Source organism: Pleurodeles waltl, chromosome 10 (genome assembly GCF_031143425.1).
Source record: "Pleurodeles waltl isolate 20211129_DDA chromosome 10, aPleWal1.hap1.20221129, whole genome shotgun sequence".
NCBI lineage: Eukaryota > Metazoa > Chordata > Amphibia > Caudata > Salamandridae > Pleurodeles > Pleurodeles waltl.
In genome coordinates, this window is record NC_090449.1 from 1,035,304,879 (window position 1) to 1,035,329,462 (window position 24,584).

Consider the following 24,584-nt stretch of genomic DNA (forward strand, 5'->3'; position numbering starts at 1 on the left):
GTTGTGACGTGGTTTACTGTGCATTCAGCAGATGGCGACATTGAAAGTGGATCAATCGGCTAGTATGAAGGACATTTTGAATGCTCCAGATTAGTCTAGTGGGTTGACGTTTTTGACTTTTTATCGGAAACTGGAACTGATGGGCTTTAACAAGGCATGAATCTAACCTCTAGTCTAGCCAGTAAATGCTTCTCAAAATATTTAGAGAACCCTGATGTCATTAAAAACACAAAGGATAGAATTATCCTTCCCACCATTCATGCTACAAGTGGGTACGTCAATCAATAATTTGTTGCCCATAGGCTATAAAATTGTACCTGTGAAAATAGTTATAATAAGAACAAATGCTGGCAGGATGCAGCTTGCCTTTAATAATGAGGGAAATAAACACTGAAGGAACTAGATTGATGGCCCACACAAATTCACATACTAATTCCAACATGGTCAGTGATGAAAGCCCATCAAGATCATGTGTGAGAAAGCCCGTCAAGATCATATGTTTGAATGAACCACAAACTTTAAAACATGCTATAAGTGTATTTTGTGCAGACAACTGAAAGCACGTGGAATCAGTAACAAGAGGTCTACAACAACACAAGGAGCATCAAGCAGTTTAAATAAATCAGCAGTACAGAGATGTTTCATGTGTGCCAACATGTAAAATCAACTAGGCTCGGTTTGAGAAACTAAATGATCATAGAACCTTATCTGTAAGTGTGTGCTAGTCTCAGAATGGAAAAATGGGGCACTGCTGGTGTGGGTCCTGTCCATTTTCAAAGAATTGTGTTATTTGTCGGTAGAAATCACGACCAGGTGTAAGTTTGAACCTGCTATCAAGGTAAACAAACTATTTTATTAGAATAACTCGAGCTCATCTGGATACCTCCAGGTACTTGTGGTAACTGTGCGTCTTCTGAAGTGCCATGTTGTATTTGGAACTGCCCAGGGAATGGTGCCAGACCTAATCCTAGCCTACTGCCCTCGCAGGAGGATTTAAAAACACATTGTTTGGCATGTCCTCTCACTCATTTCCCCTTTAAAGAATGGAGGGGCTCCAATCATCTACCTAATTCCGTTTTTTTACTCTGGGGGCCTTTCTGTAGCAACTATGCAGAAATGTGCCAATGCAATCCATAAAAGCTAATGATTTGGTTATAATAATGATGATAATAGCAATAACAACAACAATCATCATCATCAGAATTATAATATTAATAATATAAATGACAACAACAATGGGAATAACAATAACATCATCATCATCATCATCATCATCACTCATCAATCATCATGTTGTTGTTGTTCTTATTGGACCATTAGATATTGGCTGATAATTACTCAGGCAGGTGGGATCTCACTTAGATTTTGGAACCGGTATTAGCATTTCTTTGGTAAAATACACTTTGCTGTGACCTTGGATTCAAATGAGACAATAATTTAAGGAGTCTGGAAGCCAGAATATGAGCACAATACTGATAAAAACACATTAGAGAGGATGCCACGTCCCTGTGCCTTGAAATAAGGATTGTGCCACATGACATCTTCCAAAGGAATGTCAGAATACAGCACGATCGTACTAACCTATGTACATAAAAGGCATGCCGGCTGTCAGAGTAACTCCATGTTTCTATTGGTAGGAATTAATCTTCAAGGTTTGTAATTTCTCATACAAGTTAGCAAAGATCTTTGCAATATCATCAGCTAAAGCATTCAAAAAGCTATTGCCTTCCTGAAATCTGGTGACTGTGGAGCAGGCTTTGTGGTTTTTAAGGTGGTTTACCAACAGCAAGTCTGCCCAGCTGTGATTTAACGTTGGAGTGACCACAATGTGCTGTCTCCTTAGCCTTGTCATTACAAGGCAGGCTAGAAGTAGTGTGTTCTACTTCAGCAATCAGCATGTCATCATGTCCTGCCAGTAACCTGAAAAGACAAGGGTTCACAAGTCACTTTAGAAAACTTATAAACAGAAAGTAATAAGCAGCCAGCCAATGTCAGATGTGCCATAATACTAACACGAACAACAAGAGGCACCATCAGATGTGCCACTAGACGAACACCAATGAAAAGAGGCACCATCAGATGTGGCACTAGACTAACACCAAGGACAAGCCTCACCATCAGATGTGGCACTAGACGAACACCAATGACAAGAGGTACCATCAGATGTGGCACTAGACTAACACCAAGGACAAGCCTCACCATCAGATGTGCCACTAAGCCAACACCACCGATAAGAGGCGCCATCAGATGTGCCTCTAGACTAACATCACCACAAGAGGCACCATCAGATATGGCACTAGTCTATCATCATCAATAAGAGGCACCACCAGAAATGCTAATAGACTAACACCAACAACAAGTGGCACCAGCAGATGTACCACTAGACTAACACCAACGACAAGTGGCACCAGCAGATGTACCACTAGACTAACACCATCAACAAGAGGCACCCTTGTATTTGCCACTAGACCTACACCAACAACAAAAGGCACCATCAGCTATACCACTAGACCAACATCACCAACAAAAGGCACGATCAGATCTGCCACTAGACTAATTCCAATGATAAGCATCACCATCAGATGTGCCACTAGACTAACACCAAAGACTACAGGCACCATCAGATATGCCACTATACTAACATCAGCAAAAAGAGGCACCATTAGATCTGCCACTAGACTAACACAAACAAGAGGCAACATCAGATGTGCCACAAGACTAAGACCAACAACAAGAGGCACCATCAGATCTGCCACTAGACTAACACCACAAACAAGAGGCACTGTCAAATGTGCCACTAGATGAACACCAACAAGAGGCTCCACCAGAAGTGCCACTATACTAACACCAACAGCAAGAGACACCATCAAATGTGCCACTAGAATAACACCAACAATGGGAGGCACAAACAGATGTGGAATAGGATAACTAGGGTGCCATCTCAGCAAGTAAACATTTACTTTTGCACAAGTATGTTTTATAGCCACAAGCTCAATGCTCCTACTCCAACAGGAGGTAGTTGAGATCATAGAATTAGAGTCTTGACTTACAAACCAAGGGGAATAATATAATAAGTGGAGATATAACTGCATGAATGTGGACTAAAATACGCTATATTAGTACTGAGGGACAGAGTCAGATTTTGAAGGACGGGAAACCATCAACTTGAACATGGTTCACAAAGAAATATGCTAGACCCCAAAATAGGCGGTGAAGGAGACAGTTATGTTATGTTTATACAATCAACACAGGAGTGTCCTATACAGGGGTTTCCACCACAGGTCCAGGGGGTTGATTCATGTCAGAATTACAAGATCCCTTTCTACTTGACTCCTAGCCCATGTTTACATGTCCCAATATAGGTTTCTCCCTGCTTTTGAGTCAGAATTTACCAGCTCATGGGACTATGTTTCCCTGTCTCCTTGTGAATGAGGCTGCAGGCACCACAGAATAGATGCACAAGATATTTGCAGACACCTGGGTCTCCGTTTCCCTGTCCCTTTGTGATTTGTGGCTGTGGGTGCCAGTGCAGGTGCCAGGACAGGTGTCAGAAGGTGTATGTCCTTCCCTGCCCTCCACCCAGTATTTCCCATCTCCTGTGGATCCATTTGCCTCTCAGTTTGTGACTTCTGGTTGCATGTGCCACTGCTAGCAGTTGCAGCCCCAGGGCACGGGTCACTAGATGCAAGTGAAGGGGTAGGTAATAGTGGGCCTCAGCTTAAGGTTCCAAGAGGGTTGGGACTGCCAGCTTCTCTCATTCGTCAGCCAATAAGAGGAAGTGACAGTCCCTGATTTGTCACAGAGTTGGTGGGAAGGGGTCAGTGAGCCTTGCTGACCCCACCCCTCTACGTGACGAAACGTCAGTGACAGACATTTGGCCCTGGGCACTTTATAGCTTAAACATGAAGCACCCAGGTCCAATGCTATCAGTGACGCTCCCACTCATCATGAGGGGGAGGTCCCCCAGGCCCTTTGCTGAGCTGAGGAAGTCACACCCACGGGACTATGCCATCTTCAGTACAGCAATTGCAGTTCAGGCAGCCAGACACCTGTGCATTTAGGGGATGCATAGCGCCTGGCTGCCTGACCTTTGCTCAGCCTGAGAGGCATTTTTCACATTGAGAAAAAAGGACTGTCCACTGCAGTTTTTTACAGTTTAGATATACAAAGTAGCAGCGTTTTAAGAAAATACGATCTTTGACAACTGTGCCACAAGGATAAGTCTTCAGCTCTACATAAGGGGCAACAAGTTATTCAATTTTTGGGACTCCATAGAAAATATGATTTGAATATTTCAGATGGAAACAATTTTGGTTGAGGTTGAGATGGATAGATTTAGGTGGGAACGAGAAAAGACTGAACGAGCACGATTTTTGAGGACCACTGATATTGTGTTCAGTTTCATTCTTGTATAATGATACAGAGCAATTGAATGGATGTGTCCTACAAACATCCAAATGACCGAGTAGAGGAAATAGGAGCAAGATTTTTGGAGCAAGAGTAGACCTGAGCCTTTACATCAATATTTAAGGTACAAGAGAACATGTCCTCAATACCTCAGCAAATATTGTGCTTGAGGATTCACTAGACTCCATAAAAAATAATACAATTCATGCATTGGATTCAGACAGATGTTAGAGATGCCAATGTGATGCTATATGGAGAGGGGCAGTGTTGGGCATGTGCCAGTCTTCTGCAGCTGAGTTTTGGTTTTCTGGAAACTGGTGGCGGAAAGGATTAGTTTAGTGGGGAGGGGAGATGCCCACTTTAGTAACAGGATGCTTTTCGTTAACAAAGTCTCTGTGATTACCCCGGAGGGTACGTCAACTAAACCTACAAACAAAAAGCAGAAGTGGTTGCTAAAAATCTAATTTCATACAAGTGGAAAAGCAAGGTATATGTAAACATTTAGAACTTAATTAATGATCTCTAATGTTGAGAACAATTAAATGAATGACTTTCTTGGTATGAATAGAAAAAGATCGACTTTCTTTAATTGAGAAGGGGTGAAATATTTGGAACAACATGAAAAGTATTTTTGTGAAAATATGTTAAATAGTTTGATCTCGATTGAGTACTGATACACTGACTGTTGGAACTCGTGACATTGTATATTTTTACTAAATGCAGTGTTTTTTTCATCTTGCTTTGTATATTGTGAGCCTTAAGATCTTAGACACATCGGGAAATTATCCAGTCTGCAAGTATAACAGGCGCCGGAGACCAACTCCCTGATCGTATTGCCCCTCCTTTTCCTCCATTATTTCCCCCTCCGCCCCTCCCCCACTTTTAGGTCCAGGAGAAGCTCTTTCTCCTCCTCTTGCCAGTAGGGAATGGTGAGTGGCCTGGCGGAGGAGCCACAGGGAGAACCCCAGAACAATATAATGTCAAAGTGTGAGCGCCAGGAAGTGTACACCCGACCCACTGAGTGTGGTCTCTGGGTCAGAGGTCGATGGCATCCTCCATGTCAGCTCCAGGAGTGCAGGACCCATCTGGTCTTCGAGGCATGTTATCGCTGTTGAGTGAAGGGGAGATGACTACACAGTAGGTGAAGGAGTGGGGGCAGATGAAATAGGTGGCCTTACAAGGCCATGGCAGGGATGATTCTGTTGGACGATGGAAGTCCAAGCATTCCATAGCCACCCACTGCTAGACTGATCTGAACAGAGTAAGAAAATTATGGGAGGAGAATGGAGACAAGGGGTTGGGAGAACATGGGAGTAGAGAGATGGCAGATATGGGAAGGAAGCTGGGGGGGGAGGCTTTGGGAGAGTTGTGATGTGAGCGAGGATGGGATGAAGGGTGCAGTTGCTAGATGAGGAAACCACAGAGGAGCCTAGCCGAAGTGACTCAACAGCAGTAATCTTTGCATGCTCTGGTGCTGATTGCTTTTGAGTGCTGCTAACCAGAGTAGGGAGGGAAACACGCGTCCAGGCAGTGCATCTCCAGGTGAGGATGGCGCCTCCTTGGTGCAAAAGGGATGCATAGCTCGGGCAGAGATTGCCAGAGGATATAGCAACTCGATTACCACATCTGTGGGCAAGACAATGAAAGGGGTGAAGAGCAACCACTCTATCCCTTCTGTTTTTGGTGTGGGTGCCATGGTCACCGTGGGTGAGGAGGCAGCATTGACATAGATTACTGACACAAGATAGTTGTGGTGGTATGTGTGTTAGCAGGAGAAAACAGTGATGAAATGAGGAAGCAAAGTCTCATGGTGAGTTGTGTAGATATAACTAGGCAAAGGCAATAAATAGCAAGAGATTAATGCGTCCTGGTCTTAACGAGTGGCAGGAGTCTTAACTGCCATAGACTAGCCAGTCAAAACAAAGATGATGGACTGAATGCTGAACAGTGTCAAATATCCATCCCCAGTCCAGTCTGGGACTAAGGGGGTCATTCTGAGGCCAACGACCACGGAAGCACCGGCAACAGGCTGGCGGTGCTTCCTGTGCCATTCTGACCGCAGCGGTAAAGCCGCGGTCAGAAAAGGGGAACCGGCGGTTTCCCGCTGGTTTACCCCTGGCCCAGGGAATCCTCCATGGCGGCGCTGCTTGCAGCGCCGCCATGGGGATTCCGACCCCCTTCCCGCCATCCTGTTCCTGGCGGTTTTTACCGCCAGGAACAGGATGGCGGGAACGGGTGTCGTGGGGCCCCTGGGGGCCCCTGCACTGCCCATGCCACTGGCATGGGCAGTGCAGGGGCCCCCTAACAGGGCCCCACAAAGATTTTCAGTGTCTGCTTTGCAGACACTGAAAATCACGACGGGTGCCACTGCACCCGTCGCACCCCTGCAAATCCGCCGGCTCCATTCGGAGCCGGCTTCCTCTTTGCAGGGGCTTTCCCGCTGGGCCGGCGGGCGATCTTTTGGAGATCGCCCGCCGGCCCAGCGGGAAAGTTAGAATGACCGCTGCGGTCATTTGACCGCGGTGCGGTCTTTTGGCGGCTTCCGCCCGGCTGGCGGCACCCGCCGCCCGCCGGGGTCGGAATGACCCCCTAAATGCATTGTTTTTCTTGCTCGCCAAACCATTCCAATTGACTTTGCTCCTCATACAAACAGTCCAGCTCGAACTCCCAGGCCAGGTCCCTCCTGGACTGGAAAACAAGCATACTGGGACCGGTTTTGGGGTATCGCCCCTCATCAGCCAAGCTAGCTTGAATCCAGTGGCCTAGCGAACTAGCCTGTGCCACGTAAGAAAAAGGAAACATCTAACTTTGAGAGGAGGCTATATTAGCATCAGCCATGAATATGCCACCTGATCATCCTGAAACAATAACAAAGGGTCCACAAGTCACATTCAGACTATAAAATATATCACAAGTGAAATACCTGGGATGGCTGGTGTAGCACAGGCACAGTGGCATAGCTTGAGAACCTTCTACGATGCCCATTATAGCAACAGGAAGCCAACGTCGTGGTTAAGAACAACTAACTTTCATGTTTTTCAGTGACTTCCTAAGATGAATCGAGGATGGGCCAACCACTAAAGGCATGTTCATAGATTTTACCCAAGTGGTTGATGTGATGCCATGTATTCCTGCTCACGAGGTACCACAACCAGCACAGACATCTAACAAGGTGTCTTTATGGGGAGCAGAACACCTGAGACAAGAAGCTCAACAGAACAGAGACTACAAAATGATTCTGCCATGAGCAGCATTAGGACTGTCCTGAGCACAAATCATCTCCCGCCCTCCCTGCTCGCCTGGATATGAAACCAAGTAGGCAACATTTTATCTCAGCTTCTGAACACAATTTTATTTCACTTTGGCTATTCTCCAGGAAGCTCTTAAACCTGCAGAGAAGTATAAAGCACGCTGTTAGGATGATAAAAGGTTACTTGCCAGGAAATGACTGGTGTCTGGGTGGCTGCTAGAGGGCTACTATTTCACAGGCATCCACAAAAGTTTGACCTGGGGGTGAACACAGCAATACAAAGGGATGTTGGCTTTTAGGGCTGGCAGTAAATGTCTCGGGAGGGTGCTTGGAAGCCTGCAGCAAGAGTTACAGCGCTCTCATGCTACCACAGAACAGTCATTACCAAGGTGTCCCAGGTGTCCAATCAAACGATCATTCGTGTCGTAGGATTACACATTCACCTAATGAATTAGACTTCAATTTCTACTACACCATACTAATTACATAGGATCTAATGACACTGGGTAGTGAACTGACTGACAAGCCGGAGGATTACACATTCATCTACTGAGTATTCCATTTCTACTATAGCATACCGATTACATAGGATGTATTGACACCAGTGAGTGGTCCGGCAGAGAAGCCGGAGGATTACACCTTCACCTAATGAGTATTGCTTCAGTTTCTACTACAGCATACTGATTACATAGGATGTAATGGCACCGGTGAGTGGCCTGGCAGAGAAGCCGGAGGATTACACATTCACCTAATGAGTATTGCTTCAGTTTCTACTACAGCATACTGACTTACAAAGGATGTAATGACAACGGTGAGTGGCCCGGCAGAGAAGCCAGAGAACTACACATTCACCTAATGAGTATTGCTTCAGTTTCTACTACAGCATACTGATTACATAGGATGTAATGACACCGGTGAGTGGCCCGGCAGAGAAGCCAGAGGATTATACCATCACCTAATGAGTGTTGCTTCAGTTTCTACAACAGCATACTGATTACATAGCATGTAATGATACCAGTAAGTGGCCTGGCAGTTAAGCTGGTCGATTACACCTCCACGTAATGAGTATTTCTTCAGTTTCTGCTATAGAAAACTGATTACATAGGTTGTAATGACACCGGTGAGTGGCTTTGCAGAGAAGCCGGAGGATTACACATTCACCTAATGAGTATTGCTTCAGTTTCTACTACAGCATACTGATTACATAGGATGTAATGGCACCGGTGAGTGGCCTGGCAGAGAAGCCGGAGGATTACACATTCACCTAATGAGTACTGCTTCAGTTTCTACTACAGCATACTGATTACATAGGATGTAATGACATCGGTGAGTGGCCCGGCAGAGAAGCCAGAGGACTACACATCGACCTAATGAGTATTGCGTCAGTTTCTACTACTGCATACTGATCACATAAGATGTAATGATACCGGTGAGTGGCCTGGCAGTTAAGCTGGTTGATTACACCTCCATGTAATGAGTATTTCTTCAGTTTCTGCTACCGCAAACTAATTACATAGGTTGTAATGACACCGGTGAGTGGCCTGGGAGAGAATCTGGTTGATTACATATCCACCTAATGAGTATTGCTTCAGTTTCTACTACAGCATACTGATTACACCAGATGTAATGACACAGGTGAATGGCCCGGCAGAGAAGCTGGTTGATTACACATTCACCTAATGAGTAATACTTCAGTTTCTGCTGCAGCACAGTGATTACGTAGGATGTGATGACACAGAGTTCTGAGGGAATATAGAGAGAATCGCGAGCCTCTGATGCCGGACAGGAAGAATGAAGATGTTAAAGTGATCCACGATGCAGTCGTCTCAGAATCACACATTTCATAAATCAGTTCACTTCAGAAAATGCAGGTGTTGGGACCTACCTGATATGTAGACACAGGTGAGGCAGCAATGAAGGGTGTGATCGACGTCTGGGGAATCATGCGGTTTGTGGCAATACTGTAGGGTGAAGAGTAAAATCTGCAAACAGAAAACACAAGGAAGAGTTTGTACAGTGAGAACACATGCAAGCCAGTGATTCAGGTATGGTTTACTTTCCTTATCAGAGGTAAGAGGATGGAGAGTTCCCACTGATTGCACGTGTCTACTGAACTAAGAGAAAACATCAATTGTACTTTTCCTGTAAAATTTCCCCTTCTTTTTCATGATCTAATGTTGCCCCCACTACTCTTAGATACAGTAAACGGTATTCTCTGTAGTAGCTCTGCAGATGTAAAACAATGATGATTTTCCTGTATCTTATACTGGGATGTCCTTGTGACAGGGACAAAGCTCTCAAGGCGCGAGCAAGGGATTTGAACATACGTAGTCACCCTGAATAGATGTCTTCTTCTAAGTCTTCCTGGGTCTTCTATCTCAGCTGTCCATTCGGAAGCTAAAGGAAGCTACAATAGGGCACAGGAGTAATGTGGAGGAGACCGCAGAGAGAAGCAGACTTGCTTAAAGATAAACTGTGAGAACAGGCGGCATTGGGCAAGTTCAAGTTGCCGTGTGAAGGACTCTGCCCAAGGTCTGCCATTCTCTCAGAATTACAGGACTATCCAGGATTCTACCAATTTCGCAGTAGTCAAGTCTACCTTATGCTTTGGACTGACAGCAATACGGTGCAAAGGAGCACAGCTTGTCTTTGATGTTATGTCCAGTTCCTATGAAACCTGGGTTACTGAGAACTGAAGGCTTTGGAGAAGACAAATAGATGGCACCCGGCTTCAATTAAGCAGGATGTCAAGGACAGCTGGCAAGAAGTGGTCCTTTCCATCACCAATGGCATTTGAAGAATAGGTAGGAGCATCCCACTGTTTTACAATTGACTTGCTCTAATACCGCGTGAAGGGATGGACAAGTGTCCACTCAGGTCAGCAGCATCCTGACCAACCACTCACTTGTGGCTCACGCAAAGCATTCCCCTCAATGGGTTGCCAGGATCCACCTAGGAAATTTGCATGATTTAACAGCTAGCTTTCATTTAGGTAAATAAAATGAATACTGTACACGGGTAGAGAGGTCTCCTGGGTGAGGACAGAACACATAAGGATAAGGGAACGAGGAGAAACCTCAGAGCCCAGGGAAACCCATTGTGAAGGAGAGAGACATCTGGTTATATGTCCACCGCTCAATCAGCCCACCCAATCCATATTCCCCTCCTCCAAATTCTGAAATGGAAGGGAGATATGCATGAAGGTGGTGAGGTAGAAAATGCTTTACTTTGACAACATTTTAGAAAACAACTGGAATGAAAATCTGATTTTGTGGTGTGCTGACTTTACCAATTAAAGTGTTTTTTCTCGCAATAAACCAACACATCCTCCTTCACCTTGAAAGTATTGTAGCAAAGAAGTTCAACATCTCATACCCCTGAAACAACTTGTGCAACTCCTTAAAAACAACTTTAACTTTTATTAAACAAACAAACCAAGCTTGTTTATTGTTGTACAATAAAAATATTTTTCTCTTTTTTATAACTTGATAATTTTTTTTAATACTTCTGTTTTATATATTTCGCTATGCAAAGCACTATATCGGTAATGGCATGTTTGCAAAAACACTACGAAGAAACCTTTAGTTTAAAACGAAAACAACTTTTCCCTGGAACAATGAGCAAAACATTGAAAAAAAATCTGCAACTTCATAAAATTGAGGAGTTCACATTGATGCAGAATTGCACATATATACAAACACCTTCTGCACGTTTCTGTTAAGAGCTACGCTCTGTGATAGAGTACATCGTGCAAGTGTACTGTGTTTGGTACAACTACAACATGTTATCACACTTTCACTTTAAAATGAATTGTCAAAAGACTTAGGGCCTGATTCTAACTTTGGAGGACGGTGTTAAACCGTCCCAAAAGTGGCGGATTTACCACCTACCGTATTACGAGTCCATTATATCCTATGGAACTCGTAATACGGTAGGTGGTATATCCGCCACTTTTGGGACGGTTTAACACCGTCCTCCAAAGTTAGAATCAGGCCCTTAGGGTCATATTTACAAGTCCCTTGCGCCCCTGTGGCGCCATATTTTTTTTACACTATGGTGGCGCTAAACAGGCCCTCACCCTGCACCGTATTTACAAAGTGGCGCAATTGTAGCATTGCGCCACTTTGTAAACCCTTGAATACATATGGAGGAGGAGAATGATGCTGAATAAAATTGGCGTTAAACGTAAGTAGATTGAGAGAAACTGAAAAAGAAACAGAGAAAAAGATACACTGTAAAGCGTCAATAAATGGAGCTTCAAAACTGCTTTGATTAACAAAATCCTTTTAAATAATTTCTCTCCTGATACTTAGAGGGCTCATCAACTTTTAGATAAATTCAGTTGCGGCTTGCAGGGATTAAAAGGGGCAGGGTGGCGCGTGGCAGTGGGTGGGGGGAATAATAATAAAATAGATAAAAAATATATTAAAAAAATATAACTTATCTGCTCCGCTCCCGTGCTGCTCCTTTCTCCCTCGTCGCTCCAGGCAGGCACAGGCTCCCAGCCTGCCCTGCGGCCAATCCTGACGCTGCTCAGGCAGACTGGGAGCCTGTGCAGGCTCTCTCCAACCCGGCAACTGTGTTGCTGGGCTGGAAAGAGCCTACTGCGCATGTGTGTTTGGCCGACCCGAGTCGGCCGACCAAACACACATGCGCACTGAGGGGAATGCACATACCCCATGGCCCTGCCCGTTTAACAGCCAAATGATAATAAACATTGCTTCTCTTGGAATTGGTTTTGTTGTTGCACATTGCTTCTCTTGGAATTGGTTTTGTTGTTGCTCTTGTCCTGTTTCCTTCCCTCACCCCGCATTTCTTTCACTTCCTGTGTCCTGAAATTAGAATTGTTCTTCTAGTACTTACTGCCCATAACAAATAAATAAATACAAAATGCAAAAATAGGTATCACTGCCACATCATAGAAATGGAAGAAAAATGTAATGCATTTTAATGTCATTTTTCCTTGCAACCGCTATCTGGGAAATAAATATAATGCGCATAACTGTTACCTCCAAATGGACATATTTTGAAAATTTACAGAAGAGATGAAGGAAAGTCAGAATATTATTAGGGCAAAATGTAGACTAAACGTTGTACATCATTCATTCACCATCAAAAGTGACCTTTCTAGTGCAAACTCCGGTAATGGTGGTACGAGCTTACGGTAAACATAAACTGGCATGGAACCCGTGCTACAATGATTACAGAATTGGGCCCAGATTTAAAATGGCCTAGCGCCTCCTTGTGCCACATTAGCATCATTTTTGTTTAATCTAATGAGGCCCAACGAGGCCAAAACCGCCGCGCCAGGTTTACAAAGTGGCGCAATGCATGCATTGCACCACTTTGTAACCCCTCACGCCATATTATGCTTCCGCCAGGGAGGCTGAAAAAATGGCGCAAATAAATCTAATAGATTTCTTTGTGACATTTTTTTCAGCATTTGTAACGCCTGCTCAGAACAGGCATTAAAAGTGGGCACACCATTAGTTACAATGGGACCCTATGTACTGTTCAGGGTTAGCGCCAACATTTTTGCGCTAACCCTGAACAGTACATCAATAGCGTAAAAAAAAATTATGCTATTGCCCCCTACCCTGTGACATGGTGCACTGTATTTTAAATACGGCGCACACATGTTGCGGTAGGAGGTCACTAAGGGGCGCAAGAAAAGTGGCAATGCACTAGGTGTGTCACTTTTCTTAAATCTTCCCCTTGGTGGTATAAACTATGGATGAATGGTGCAATTTCACTTTCTAGTGACATTGTTTTTGGTTCACTTATAAGTTGCCCCCCACCCCCTTGGAAAATGTACACAAACTATTCCCAAAACAATCATGGAAGTAGGGTGATCATTAATAGTTTGAGGCAGATTTGTTAGGGTCCAACAAATAAAGATGTGTGGTACCCAGAGTTGTGTGTACCTGATTCATGTTCTCATAAGGGATTTGTTGTCAAATGAACAACATATTTTGACCCAAAGCTAACACCTGCTCTATTTCTCAAGCTGATGTTGCTGGAGGTATAAACATTTTCATACAGCCTGTTTAGGTTTGATGGATGTACCTGGGAGAGGAATAGACTAAAGTGGGTTTCCCTTTATGGTTTAGCAATTTGTTTTGACCTTATTCAGCTTTCTTGACTTTGGGAATGGTTGTTTGATGTATTTTCAATCTTGTGGTTTATGGATGCTGTGTGCATGTAGAGAATGATGCTAATGCATAGTTACTTAATAGTGCAGGCAGACTGGATGCCAGTGGGTGTAATGTGGGAGGCTGAGAGAGTGTTTGAGAACTTTCCAGTAGCAGAGAGAGTGAAAGGGAAACTGAGCACATGAGAAGTGGGAACCCAAAGGTTCTGTTAGGGACTCTCCAGATATATGAGGATTCCCCATCCTTCTATGAGTCTCCCATTGTAAGACATCCTGGGGCTCCTCTACTTAGGACCCAATTCTCAATAACATTTACGGGTACAGAAAGCAGGACTACAGGAGTAGCCTCTTACATACACGTTCATGCCTTTGTGAATTGGCCTACACCTGCTCAAGTCCCTATTAGTTAAAGTTCAGACAGGCACATTAGTTTGTGTTTGTACTAATCACACATGTATATTCTCAGAAAAAAAAGCATTTTATCTTCATTTTAGACAGTTTGGGGTTGACTCACAAAAGCTTGTACTACTACATAAAAGAATACTACAGGGGTACAACTTTACATACTCCAAATGTCCGTATGAAAAGACCCCATGGTAAGGAGGACCCTCCATGCAATTTTCCCTTCTACCTGCTCCTTTATTTTACTAAATATATAGCCGGAAGTGGACACTTTCACACTTATGTGAGCGGAAGGTCAAATAGTCACTTTGAACTTAAAGATACATTGACAAGTTTCTCAACTGAAGAATGTTCAGGGAGGACATTATGATTAGAGGGAATAGCCGATAGCATGCACATAAATATCCCTTAATGCAGATTTACCATTCATCGATGGATTAAAAGAACCATTCTGTTTAACAGGAACCTTGGATAAGGCGGGTCTTAGAGTTTTAAATACTTCAAAATCTTGACAAGTGTGAGGGGATGCTACGGCCATTTGGTAAACCCTTTAACTTTGAGGATATTGAGGTCTCAGTCAGAGTTTTTAGATATGTTACGGACTGCACGTCTCCCAAAAAAAAATCAAAGTTAAAGACAGTTAAGAAGTAAATCGGACACCTTAAAGGGATATGAAGGGGCAATTGTCATGTTTCATTCAATTCAGTTCAATTTAATTCAGTTCATTGCACTTGTGGAGTGCACAGCTGCCTCAGAGGAGGTGTACCGGTGCTATCAGAGAGCTTTGATGAGAAGAAGAGAAGCTGCCGGTCTAAATACCCATTACAAAGGTGTCGAAAAGTAGGGTTTGAGGCTATGTCTGAAAACAGATTCCGAGTTACTGCAATGCAAGCTGAGCGGCAATGTATTACACAGTTTGGAGGCCATGTAAGTGAAGGATATCCTGCATCTTCTAGCTTTGTGAAAGCGAGGAACTTGGAGCAGTTTGAGATTATCATATCTCAGGGATCTGGATTGCAAGTGGGGCTTGAATTTTTTCCTTAGGTAAAGAGGACCTGAAGCCAAATGTGAGTGCCTTGAATTGGATTCACTGGATGGCAGGAAGTCAGTAAAGGTGCTGAAGGTAATGAGACACTAGGCAATGCAGGGAACCTTCAAGATAAGGTGTGTGGTGGGTTATTTGAAACCGTGGGTTAGAAAAGCTGGTGGACACAAATATAAACTGATGACATAATGCAGTTTGTCCGTAACCAAGGCATGGAGAATCGTCGTCTGAGAGTCCACTGGAATAAGGTGGAGCATCCTTCTGAGAGGCCCAATGGTAGCAACGCACGTTGCAGATAATGACTTGATTTGGGGCTCAAAAGTGAGATTACAATCTAATTTTACCCCTAGGTTCCTAGACATCAATGATGGGGCGGGGGGAACCCAGTTCAGGTAGCCACCATAAACTAGCCTCTGGAAAGGTCTTGGTGTCAAAGAAGAGGATCTCAGTTTTTTTCAGAATTCAGTGAGGCAGCTTCCCTCCATCTATTCCACCACTGCTTTCAAGAAGAGCTTGAAGGAACTCAGGGTTACCGGCGGGTTTTCATGGAAGGCCTGGAGGAGCTGTGTGTCATCCACATAGAAGACCACCCACACGCCCCAGGACTCAACAAGTTTTGCCAGTGGCTCAAAATAGATATTGGAAAGGGTGGGGCTGAGCCCTGAACCCTGGGGCATGACACTATCCAGTGGCTTGGATGAGTAGGTGAAAGGTGGAAGGAAAACTGCTTGAGAGTGATCTGTCCCAAAAGATTTGTGCCAAAGCAGAGCCTGGTCTCTGATTCCAATTCTCTCAAGTCGATCTAGTAGGTGGCATGGGAAACAGTATTGAAAGTTGAGGACAGATCCAAGAGCATGACAATCACTGGAGAGCTCTGGTTGAGATTTTTCTTAATGAAATCTGATAGCTTGAGTAGGGCAGACTTGGTACTGCAACCCATACAAAGTACCAAATGGGAGTCGTGCAGAAGGAGGTTGGACTCTAGGAAGTGTGACAACTGCTTGCTGACCCTTTTCTTCAACAGTTTAGCAACTCTGGGGAGAAGAGAAATTGGTCTAAAGTTGCTGAAGGCTTTTGGATCGGCCGATGTTTTCTTTTTAGCAGAGGGAGCAACAGTGCTTTTTTCCAAGGAATCAATCCCAATTCGAGAGAATTATTCATCAACCTGTTGAGGAAACGGTTAACCACATCAGTGGCAAGATTTACAATACAGGTGGCCAAGGGTCCAGAGGGGATCCACATTTACGCCTCACCAGTTCTAACGCTGAGTCTTCTAGGGAAATAGGGTCTGATCTAGTAAGAAGAGGACCTGACTGAGAGAGGACTGTTGGCTCCAGACCAAGAGGGAAATGCACAGTGAATTACTCCAAATATTTTTGGATTTTCTTCTAGACGAAATCAGAAAGATTTTGGTATAGCTCCAATGGGGGGGGGGCATTTTCTTTGACAGTGGGAGAGCGGAATCCAATTCCTGGCAGTATAGGTGAGCAGCTTTGTAAATAGGTTTTCTTGTTCAAATGAATGACCTGCTTTAGATATGAAACCTGAAGGATGTTGAAAGATGTCCCAATAGATCTGTGTTGTTTCTTTGAGTGCTACCCCCAGTCATGAATATGTTGATGCATGTTCTTCATATGAATGGCAGCCTATGACAGGAAGCATTACTGTATGTAAATGCTGATCTCAGGGCGTCTGGTGTGACTTTTATGTTGGTAAACAAATCATAGGTACTCATAGGTACTAGTGTTGCATGGTGCACTTCAGCATATTTCTTGCACACTAGACAAGATCATGCAGTCCCACACAGTCCAGCAGGTGACAGGGTGAGTCGTAAACATGTGGTACCTTTGCTTACAAGTGGTTATTATATATTGTCACGAGACCCTGGGATTATAGTACTGTCTCATAGAAATCAATTTAATAACATAACAGATATGTCAGCTATACCAAGGGAGAATGGAAGACAATTTCTCTAATATCATACTATTGACCTGTGAAGGGTTATTATGAACAAACCATGCTGTTCGTGTAATGGATACCATACTTATTGTCTTCTGTTATGAAAAGAGTTCTGCATTAAACTCAAGGATAACTCTAAATAAAATGGAATGCAGTCACTCAATTCTCTCTTCTGGGAGGCTTTAGTCTGGATTGTTCTCAGGATATGACAAGTTGGTGAAGGTGGGACACTTTAATATCTATTCAGTGGGAAGACAATGAGTCTGAATATCTTTACATATCTTTCGATGGGTTTTGACACAAAGGAGTTAGGGAGATTTGCAGCATATGGAGAGAACCAGATTGACTCCTGCTTTTGCCACATTGCCATCTACCGGAAAGTACAGAGAGCCATGAACTTAACCTGGCTCAACAGTTGTGCTCAGGATTATGAAAGAAAGGGGTTACAGTTCGAGGCATGAATTAGATAAAGGGGGATGAAAAGGAGAGGAGGGTAAGTAGCCAGCAGCAGGGGAGGGTACAGGTGTACTGCTGAAGTAATCTGAAATGCAGCACGAGCACTCCATGTGCAATGTCATCTTTGTGAAAAAGATTAGGTGGTCTAGTGTCCTTAAAGGAAGGGGCACTGACAAAAGCTGGGCCAACCACTAGAATACATGGAAAAGCATGGCGTATATCTTTCAGATTCTTAGGGCCAGATGTATGAAAGTTCAATTTTGCATTTCCTGAATAGCAAATTTGAAAAAAATTATAAAACTTTGGAGTCACAATTTTAGGAAATCTCAAAAATTGGGATTCCCTAAAATTGGACTGCCAATGCCTTTCACACATCAGAAAAGGCTATTTTGCATTCGAAAAAGTCAAATTTACTGATTTGCACAATTTCTGAATGCAAAATGGGTTGATACATCCGGCCCTTAATTCTGAGTAATATGTACTCCATAAATATTCCTAATTCATTTCGTAGTGACAGCACTGAAAACAAATAAATGTGTGTGTGTGCAAGAGAAGAAGAGAGACCCCAGGGCCCTGTGTTCTGCTCTTGCATGTGATGGCCCCAGAATATAACTTATCCATATTTGCTGGCATGCATTCGATGTGCTTAATAAATTGAGTATAAATCATAGCTCAGGTGCTTTGACACCTATTATTGATACAACATGTTCCACCTGTCAGATATTTGTGTGAATAACTTTTGAAAATCAAAATTCAGCCTTGGACTCTGAAATTCCAAACGTGGAGGTTCCTCAGGAGCCAGCCAATCAGACAGACAATGAGTAATGAGTGAAGGAACCACCATCATCCTTTATCCCTGAACAGGATAAAACAAAGAGAAGTGCCAATGAAGAGCTTATCAGTGAATCAAACAAAGGCCACCAACTCATTCCAGGAAGAAAGGCCAATGCATGGCCAAGCTTTAGCTATAACAAAACTCAAGTCTGGATAAAGAGTTAGGTCGTCTGAAATCAGTGTGCAAATACAATGACAACAGCCAAGGAGGGTAAACACTGACAGCTTTAGAAGAGCCTCCTACATTTGTTGACTAAGAGCCACATTTAGAGTTTGGCAGACAGGTTTCCCACCACAACCAAGACAGATGTCCTGTCTGCCTTATAACAACTGCATAAGATTATAAAACACTTCCAATAAGGCGGGCAGGATATCTGGCACATTTCTGGAGGTGTACCCATTCACCAAACCCTACATCATGGCCTACGTTAGATCACTTAAATCAGACAGTTCTATGCCTACCAAGGACACAAAAATGCAATAAACTCTATTTATGTCACAGAAGTGAATCATCTCCACCTCGTTTTGAATACTGCCCCTGAAAAGGTTTTGACCTTAAAAACCCTGGTGATGTATCATAAGTTAAGTACCACAGATGCACTATGAAGTGAGACACAGGAAAAACAAAGCGGCAGATTTATGGAAAGTGGCGCTGCACTGAGTGCAGCGCCACTTTCCCTGAGCACCTTAGCACCCCCTAACGCCACCATGTGTGCACCGTATTTTAAAATACGGCGCACCATGGCGCAGGGTAGGGGGCAATAGCGTCATTCAATGTGACGCTATTGATGTACTCCGCAGAAGTAGCACCAAACTGTTGGCGCTACTCCTGCAGAGTACATGGGGGCCCATTCTAAAGAATGGAAGCCCCTTTTAAATCCTGCTCTCAGCAAGTGTTAAAAGTGCCATAAAAAATGCGACAAGGAAATCTCATAGATTTCCTTGCGCCATTTTTTCGGCCCCCCCTAACGGGGGAATGCCCCCTTTGCATATATTATGCCTGGTACAGGCATAATGTAGCGCAAAGGGTTACAGAGTGGCGCAATGCATGCATTGCACCACTCTGAAAATACAACGCGGGGATTTCAGCCTTGTTGGGCCACATTAACATAAAAAATAATTACGTTATGTGGAGAAAGGTGGTGCTAGGGGACTATATATATGCCCCACAGTATAACAACTAGAAGTCGTAAAGTAGGGAGTTGTTAAGCACCTTTTACTGCACCTATGAAATCCTTAGACGGGCAAGCTGGAGACCATATTACAACCTTGCCATGCTGCTGCACAGCAGAGCAAGCAGTGGAGGCCTACCATGGGCAAGTTAGTGTTGCCACGGGCATGGGCAGTGCAGGGGCCCCTCTGTGGACCCCGGCAGTGGCTTTCCGCCAGCCTTTTCATGGTGGGGTCCCCGTCATGAAAGGGCTTGCGGAAAGTGGGGTTGTAATCAGTCAGGTGGCCCTGAGCTCAGTGCCACCCTAGCTGGTTACAAGCCCGACTACCATCACCCCATCAGGAACCATGTTCGTGGCGGAGCTGGCGGTCTCATGGTGGGTCCGCCCGCAAGGATTGTATTGTGGCAGTCGGACCACCACAGTTGCGGAGGTCCGACTGCCACCATGAGGCCCTGAGTCCTGAAATTATTATGGGCAATGTGGTATCCATAGTATCCCTGCTGGGTTATTAAGAGAGATAGCTATGCAAGACAGAGTTATAGAATTTTGAGGTCAAAAAAGGAATTTATTTTCAATGCCAATTTAGGCATCATTGTGATGTGGATGCTGGACTGTAAAAAACAGAGTAAATTTAACATTAGAAAACAATTTCTGAACAGCTCGAGGAGGGCTCAAGACCACTCTAAAAATAAGATTGAGGTTGAAAGGTATGTGGCTGCGCACACACAACAGATCAACATCTGTGGAAGGAAAGCACACTTTGGGAGACACTCAGACAGGTTTGCACAAGAGAAATTCAACTAACGTAAAAAGAAAAAATGTTTTCATAGACCAGGTACGGGGTGGTGGAATGTACACAAGATATGGACAAAGGGTCTTGTTCTGTGCTCAGTACCTGCAAGCCACCGCAGGGGTAGATGTCCTGTGAATACTACAGGAATGGGTTAGGGGGAGGGGAGTGGTCCATATTGACAGGGCCGGCTTTAGCGCTGGTGGCGCCCTGTGCGACAGTCTTTTTTGGTGCCCCACCCCATGACCACCTCCTCGGATTCCTTCGCTACCACCCGGCAAATGTGCCCCTCATCTCTCCATAGCCCCTCTGTCACATACATTCATTTATTTTACAGCGCTTGTAAAGGCTGGCTTTACTAATCCATTCAGCTATCCACATAAAATATAGTTCTTTTCTTTGCAACAGGCACTTCAACCCTCTGTGCTACTTTATGGTGATTCAAAACTGGCACTAGACAAACCTCCGATCTCTCTCTAGCAGGACCATTAATCACAAGAGATATCTTGACATTTTAATTGCTTCCTGAAGGCTGGACGCACAAGGAACCTTTCAGCAGGTGCTTTTAAATCGCAAGTGTCATACGTTTTTGCTAAACACAGCACCCCCTGAGGTCAGCGGCCCCCCCAATCTAGGCCAACACCCGGTGAGGCCGCACCGCTTGCACCTCTCTAAAGCCGGCCCTGCATATTGAACAGGGATGAAGAGTCAATCGATCAATTGGGCCAATGCAAAATGTGGCAAATCACCAGTGCGGGTATCAGGGTGCTTTGACTGCAGCGTAGAGGTTTGATCATTCAAAGAGCCAGGTCTTTACTTCCTTTCTGAATTGCTGGAGCGACAAAGCAGTGCAGAGGTGCAGGGGGAGGTTGTTCTAAGCCTTGGCAGCTAGGTGCAAGAAGAAGCGTCCTCTGCTGTTGACTGAGTGGATCCGAAGGGTTTCTGCAAGGGATCTGATTGAAAGTGTGCAGCGCTGATTGGCGAACACATTACCCTGGACCCATAGGTAAAGCCAGAGTACTGGTTACTGATGAAGGGAGGGAGTGCCGGGAGGGACTCCCACATGACTGTCCAATCCTTGGGCTCCACTCAGGAGGTTCATGATCCTCCAGCTCAAAAATGGAGGTTCTTTGACGCTCTGGCATCATTTCCAGGCTGGGGAAGCTAGAATTTCTAACCTCCAAATGGCCTTCTAAAAAAAATATACAACTTGTAAGCCCCACCACAGTAATTGCTGGCCTACGTGAATTTAGGTAGGTTTATGGCAAAAGGTAGATCAAACAGTGCAATTTATTTACAGCATGATTTATGAACCTGTGCCAATATTTACAAAGGGATATAGTTCAACCCCCTTTTTTTTCTAATGTAGTGCTCCTCGTGCAAATGGCAGGTTGTTCATTTTCCTCCTTCCACCCTGATTACAAGTCAGGCAAACTGAAACAAATGCATGCTTGCATGCGTTAATTTTGCTCCAACAGAATATCAGTGATTAGTGATTTACTGAGAAAACCTGACCAGATTTTTCCAGATTGTGTTTTTTACCACAACAGTAACCAAGGGAAAGATGTACAATGGTATTTTTTGCAACTCGCAATTTGCAAATCATTTGCGAGTCTCAAAACCAAATGCACAACAGTGTCAATAACACTGTTTGCGATTCCCAATGGGGCGCAAATGACCTAACTCATTAATATTCTTGAGGTAGGTCGCAGTTTGCGACCCCATTGGGAATGGCTGCACTCACAAGGATAGGGACCTGCTGGGGACAGCCGGCCACCATGTCTGTGACTTCTTTTTAAATAAAGCAGGTTTTTTTTTAAACGGAAAACGGGATGCGTTTCAAAAAGGAAAATTAAACGTTTCAGGTTAATTTTTTCGATTAGGAAGTGGTCTGTGAGAGCACTGCCTACTCTGAAAAAATATTTTCAGATTTTTATTAATTGGTGGTGACTGGGATTGTTTTGCAACCGCAATTGCGATAAAAAAACAATAAAAAATCCCCCTGCGACTCGCAGTTGGGGAAGGACACCCTCAGGACACCCCAACCTAATTGTGAGTCGCAATTCCTATTTTGCGAGTCGTATTTGCATACCGGCTCGCAAAATAGGGATAGTACACTAGGAAAGGGCATTATGTGGTCGCAAAAGGTGAAATGAATCTTTTGCGACCGCATAATGGCGTCGTACATCGGGCCCCAAGTCTCATTCCACTTTTTTTTCTAGTGATGGAATTATGCAATGCTTCCCTGTGATTAAACAAAAAACCCTTCCCTTCCCCCTAATCCCCTCGACCAACCCCTCACTCCTATCCCATGCACCCGCTCCCGCATACAATTACCATCTGCTGCAAGCAGGTGGTAAATGTATTCTTCAAAAGTGCATGGAATAGTGGATTCCATGAAGTTTCATGGATGGAAAAAATGTCCTAAAAATTGTAATTTTCCCTTCAATGGGTCTTTGCTCACAATAGAATGGCACTGTGGAACTTTTACTTCAGAGAGATGGTAGAATCACTCCAGTACTGTACAACTTGTAATTAGGGCCTTAGGGGGCCAGAGGTACAAATATATGGTCACAAAATACTGGTCGGAATTGTAACCAGTATTTTTTAACCAGTCTAGATTTTTAAGAACTGCCCTAGTATTAATAGGTTGGTTATTAAAAATCCTGATTGCAGTGGGTTCAATTCAAGGTGCCTCATGAATATCAATGAGGTAGGTCGTAAATTCTGGCTCACTGCAATTGGAGGTCATCAAAGGTTTGGCAGCCAGTGGACCACAACATGTTTGTGGCTGCTTTTCAATAAAGTACTTTTTTAAAGCATCCCCTTTTTCATAAAGGAAACAGGACTGCATTTAAAAAGAAAAGCCACATTTTTGTATCTTTTCAATAGTTGGCAGTGGTCCCCTGGACCACTGTGTACTCCTCAACAAACTAGGTTTTTTTTACATTCACAAAGGGGAAAGGGTTTCATTGGCGGGGCCCGTTGTGAGAATGCATTACCACCTTCTTTAAGATCCTGTGATAAATATTAATGATTTGAAACAGGATTTCGGTAGAAAATATTGAAACATTTGTTACCAGTTTGGAAAATGGAACAGACACTTGCAACATGCCCCTCCCAAGTACCAAATCCCTATCCGTTCGCAATCCCATTTTGGGAATCAGAAAAACTTTTCCAACTCAAAAAAAGAACTAAAAACATTAAGAAAAAGCATTTCAAAAGTCAGAATTGCTTAATTGGAGAATTTGTGCATGCTAAAATGGTTAGTACATCTGTCCCTCTATGCTTAAGAATGATCTAAGCTGTCTTTCAGGTACAAGCTGCCTGGGCCGTGATCACAGGTGATCCAGTGGAGAAACAGACAGATCAAACATCAAACTCTCAGCACAAGATGCATATTATAGAATGCAATCTCTTGCAAATGCTTATTTCCCTTCACATTCCTATCGCGAAACGAGGCATAGCCGTGTCAGCTGGTTCCAATGTGCAGAGAGCTTGAACTGGCAGTACTTCTCTGTAGCGGCCAGGGTCTATTATCTCCATCGTTCTCGCTGTTCCTCAGTGTCGCTGGAATAATTCACTCTGCGGTAGGGTGACAAGCCGCCAGTGGAGGTGAAGAAAGCCCTCGAGCTGGACGACTGTCCGGGGAAATAAAAACGGATTTGATCTAATACTGTTCAATCTCGTCAATAATCTCTTTGCGCTTCTCTGCAAATGCTTCCAAAGTGTGAAGAAATTGTCTATTCAGGGATCCATCAGCTGGTGGACAGCAACCATTTCATTTACCGCTAAGAGGAATCTTCTCCTAAGAGGGCGTCTAAGACAAGCTATCCTACGAAAGGTACTGTGTATCCCGCGTTCCTCTGCACAGCATGTAGCCCTGAGGCGATTCTGATTTAGAACACAGGAATGATGGCATTCTATTACTTTCCCAAGACCATATGCTTGTCATTTCTCAGGAGGTATTCAAAGTAAATCTCCATGCCATCCGCGCAATTCACCTCCTAAGGTACATTGATTTTGTATTGTGTTGAGAAAATGGAGCATTCAAAATTAATCAAAAATGTATTTGATTAGGTTTCTGGCTTGCAATAAAGCTCTGTGCAGGAAATCAC

The 24,584-nt window shown here is 44.0% G+C and overlaps 1 protein-coding gene across 2 annotated transcripts in view; it reads right to left on the minus strand.

The window, feature by feature from the left end:
* The window catches only part of RBMS3 (RNA binding motif single stranded interacting protein 3), a 1,236,319-nt gene that overhangs the window by 148,277 nt on the left and 1,063,458 nt on the right, over window positions 1–24,584 (minus strand). For both annotated transcript variants that reach the window (XM_069212004.1, XM_069212005.1), the window contains exon 9: window positions 9,543–9,639. In XM_069212004.1, the coding sequence (XP_069068105.1) occupies window positions 9,543–9,639 (97 nt within the window). The remainder of the gene's footprint in view (window positions 1–9,542; window positions 9,640–24,584) is intronic.